This window comes from Nestor notabilis, unplaced genomic scaffold, assembly GCF_000696875.1.
Source record: "Nestor notabilis isolate BGI_N333 unplaced genomic scaffold, ASM69687v1 Scaffold35729, whole genome shotgun sequence".
Classification (NCBI taxonomy): Eukaryota; Metazoa; Chordata; class Aves; order Psittaciformes; family Psittacidae; genus Nestor; species Nestor notabilis.
This window is the reverse complement of record NW_009944726.1, coordinates 1-3,211: the sequence shown is the minus strand read 5'-3', so window position 1 is coordinate 3,211 and position 3,211 is coordinate 1. Positions and strand designations below refer to the sequence as shown.

The 3,211-nt window shown below is 50.9% G+C and overlaps 1 protein-coding gene across 1 annotated transcript; it reads left to right on the top strand.

The window, feature by feature from the left end:
* Positions 1-167: 167 nt before the first annotated feature.
* RPL10A (ribosomal protein L10a) lies at positions 168-2,822 on the top strand (the record flags this gene model as incomplete). Its single annotated transcript, XM_010022537.1, has 3 exons — positions 168-316; positions 1,176-1,348; positions 2,622-2,822. Coding segments are annotated over 3 exons (493 nt in total), but the record flags the coding sequence as incomplete, so codon positions are not given.
* Positions 2,823-3,211: the final 389 nt, after the last annotated feature.

Genomic DNA, 3,211 nt, shown 5'->3' with positions numbered 1-3,211 from the left:
AACATGAGGGGAGGTGGGTGCTGTCCCCACCGACCTGCTGGGGAAGGCAGGTAAGAAGCTGTGAAGGAAGAGGTCCAGGCACTGTGGTAAGGTACCTCTTGTGTTGGCTCCCATGGAAGGGTGTGTGGTGCTGGTGGTTTATAGTAATTCAGACCTTTTGTCTCCAGGCTGAAGTCAACTCCACGGCCCAAGTTCTCTGTCTGCCTGCTGGGGGACCAGCAGCACTGCGATGAGGCCAAGGCAGTTGACATCCCTCACATGGACATAGAAGCTTTGAAAAAGCTGAACAAAAACAAGAAGCTGGTGAAGAAGCTGGGTTAGTGGTGGTGTGGGTCGGGCTCACAGTGCCCTGGCTGACTTGGGAGGGCTGGGTAAGCAAGATGGTTTTCCCTGTGCTCAGATTTCCATGTCGTGGTTAAGGGCAGGGAATAGGAAGCTGAGCAGAGTCAGGCTGAAGTACAGCAGTCTGCTAGAAAGTACCCTGAAAAGCCAACAGTTACCAGTGCAGGAGGTGTGACAGGTCAACCCTCCTGGAAGGAAGGAATACAGGAAAGTGTTCCTGTCTTTGAAGTATCAGCTTTACTTGGTGTTCCTCCCTTTCCTGGTTGGGAAGCTGGAGGCAAAAGTTGGATTTAGTCCTGCGGTATTTACATCAAGGGAATGAAATTTGGTTATTTTCACTTACCCAGAGATAAAATCCTTCCCTCCCTGTAAAGTCAAAGTCAGAATGATACATATCTTGAGCAGGCAAGAAAAACTTCCCACTTAATCTTTTATTAGCCATGGAATTGTACATAATACGGAAATGAGATGGGATACCATAGCTGCTAGCTCAGCCCCTCCAAGGTGTGTGATACATCTGCCCGTCCAGATGTGCCCAGGCTGTGGTGGGAGGCTCCTGGAGGAGCTCAGAGTTAACTGTTGGTTACCTGTGGCTCAATAAATGCCACTTTCTTCAGAGAAATGAGCTGGGCACAGTTAAATGTGCTGTCAGGGTATGAAGCTGGGTGCTGGTGGCTCTGGCTGTTGTGACAAGGGTAAATTCTGATACAGTAATAGGAAAACCAGGTTGGGCTCAAGTAGGCAGGACTCAGAAGGAGCTGGAGCAGCAGAGTCTCAAGTTCGATGTCAGAGGTGGGAGCCCATCCTTACCCACGTTGGTCCTTTCCTCGCAGCCAAGAAGTACGACGCCTTCCTGGCTTCAGAGTCCCTGATCAAGCAGATTCCTCGAATCCTGGGACCAGGGCTGAACAAAGCTGGCAAATTCCCTTCTCTTCTCACTCACAATGAGAACCTGGTGGCCAAGGTCGATGAGGTCAAATCTACCATCAAGTTTCAGATGAAGAAGGTAAAGCAGAGCTTTTCCTCTCCAAGGCAGCTTCCTGCCTGTGCTGGGGTGGTCACTCGGGCATGGCTGCGATCTCTGGGCTGGGCTGTAGGTGTCCCTCAAGTGTCTTCCTAAAACAGCGCCTGGTGGCCATGAGACACCCTCAGCTGCTGCCTAGAAAGGAGACATCATTCATCTGTGGCTGAAAGATCTGAGAGCAGATGATGATGAGATGATCTTGATGTCTCAATGCAGAGCACAGTCATAATTAGCACTTCTTACAGCAAGTGGGTGACACTTGCGGGGTGCAGCCCCCGTGGGTCTGCGCACTCAGCAGTGCTTTGCCAGAAGTGGGTTTGGGACTTGGCTCTGCAAGTGAGCTCTGGAGCAGCCCTGTGGATGTCTGCTCTTGCTGTCAAGAGGTGCCATGGCGAGTTGACTTCCCAAAACCAAAATAACCCTGTTTTATCTTGTCTCAGTGGTCGAAGTGTGACTCATGGGTGTTACTCGGAATTAACAGCTCTGCTTGCTGAGGTGCACCCTTGAACTCAAGCTGGTGTGGGCCTGGGGGCACAACAACTGGGAGGGCACAGCAAATGTGATAGTTTGCAAATGCTGGAGCATTTGAAGTAATCGAGCTGATGATGTCGTGACACTTTGTCTGTCAGCTTGCTCGTAAATCCCTTTGTCTTCAGCCTGTGGGGAACGTTGACTTACAAGCTCCTCATCCAGCCTGGCAGGCAGAGGCTGCTCAGCCTCTTGTGTGTGGAAAGAAAGGGCTGGTGCCCAAGAGAAAAAGTGAAGCTGGGCTGTGCTTCACAGTGAAGTTTGGAGCTAGCAGTCTGTTCTCTGTGGTGTTAGAGGTTTGCACATTCCACACTGTTCCATGAGCAGGGGGTGGGAGCATGGTTAAAGCAGAGGTCGGCTCCCACTGTAGTGCCCCTTTGGCACAATGTGTTACGTGTCGTTTCCAGTTTTCCCATCTCTGCGAGGCACTGGTGTTCCTTCCCTTCTCCAAGTCCCCTTTGTGCTCTGGGGCAGCGAGGTGCTGTTCAGAGGTGGCATTCAGATGCTACCAGCCGTGTTCATGGGAGCCATGTGCCAAACACTAAGAGCTCTGTGGAAACAGCCATAGATAAGGTGGAGAAGTCCTGTCCAGTGGACAAAGCACAAGGGAATTGGATACTGCACTTGGTTCACATCAGCTGTTTTGTTAATCACTTTGCTGTAATCTTTGATTTTCCACACAAAACCTCTTGCCTACATCAGTGACCGTGGTGTCCTTGTCCCTCAGGTGCTCTGTCTGGCTGTGGCCGTCGGTCATGTGAAGATGACAGAGGATGAACTTGTCTACAACATCCACCTGGCCATCAACTTCTTGGTGTCCTTGCTGAAGAAGAACTGGCAGAACGTGCGTGCTCTGTACATCAAGAGCACCATGGGGAAGCCCCAGCGCCTTTACTAGTGGGGCAGCAATAAACTTTTAGGATACTTACAGCTGTTCAGTTGTGTTCTTCCGAAACTGGTTGGGAAGGGTTTGCCAAAGAGCTGTTTGCTTCCTTGTAGCAGGAGAGGTCTCCAGTGCTGTTGAGCTGATGGGTGTGAATTGAAGTGGAACATGAGGGTATTGGAGCCTTTAAGGGAAGTGGCCTCGTCATCCTGCATTCAGAGAAGGGCAGTGAGGGGGAACAGCTCCACTCGCATCCCGAACAAGCAAAACTAATCTGGTTACCACAACCGAAGGTGTGTGCTGCAGATAGAATTGCTCGAGAGTCACAATGTAACCCTGTGAGCCATCAGCTTGCCAGTGGAGACCTTTCCCTTGTGCTGGTCTTAACTGAAGCCTTAGAATCCTGTTCCCCAGCAGTGCCAAGGCCACCACTA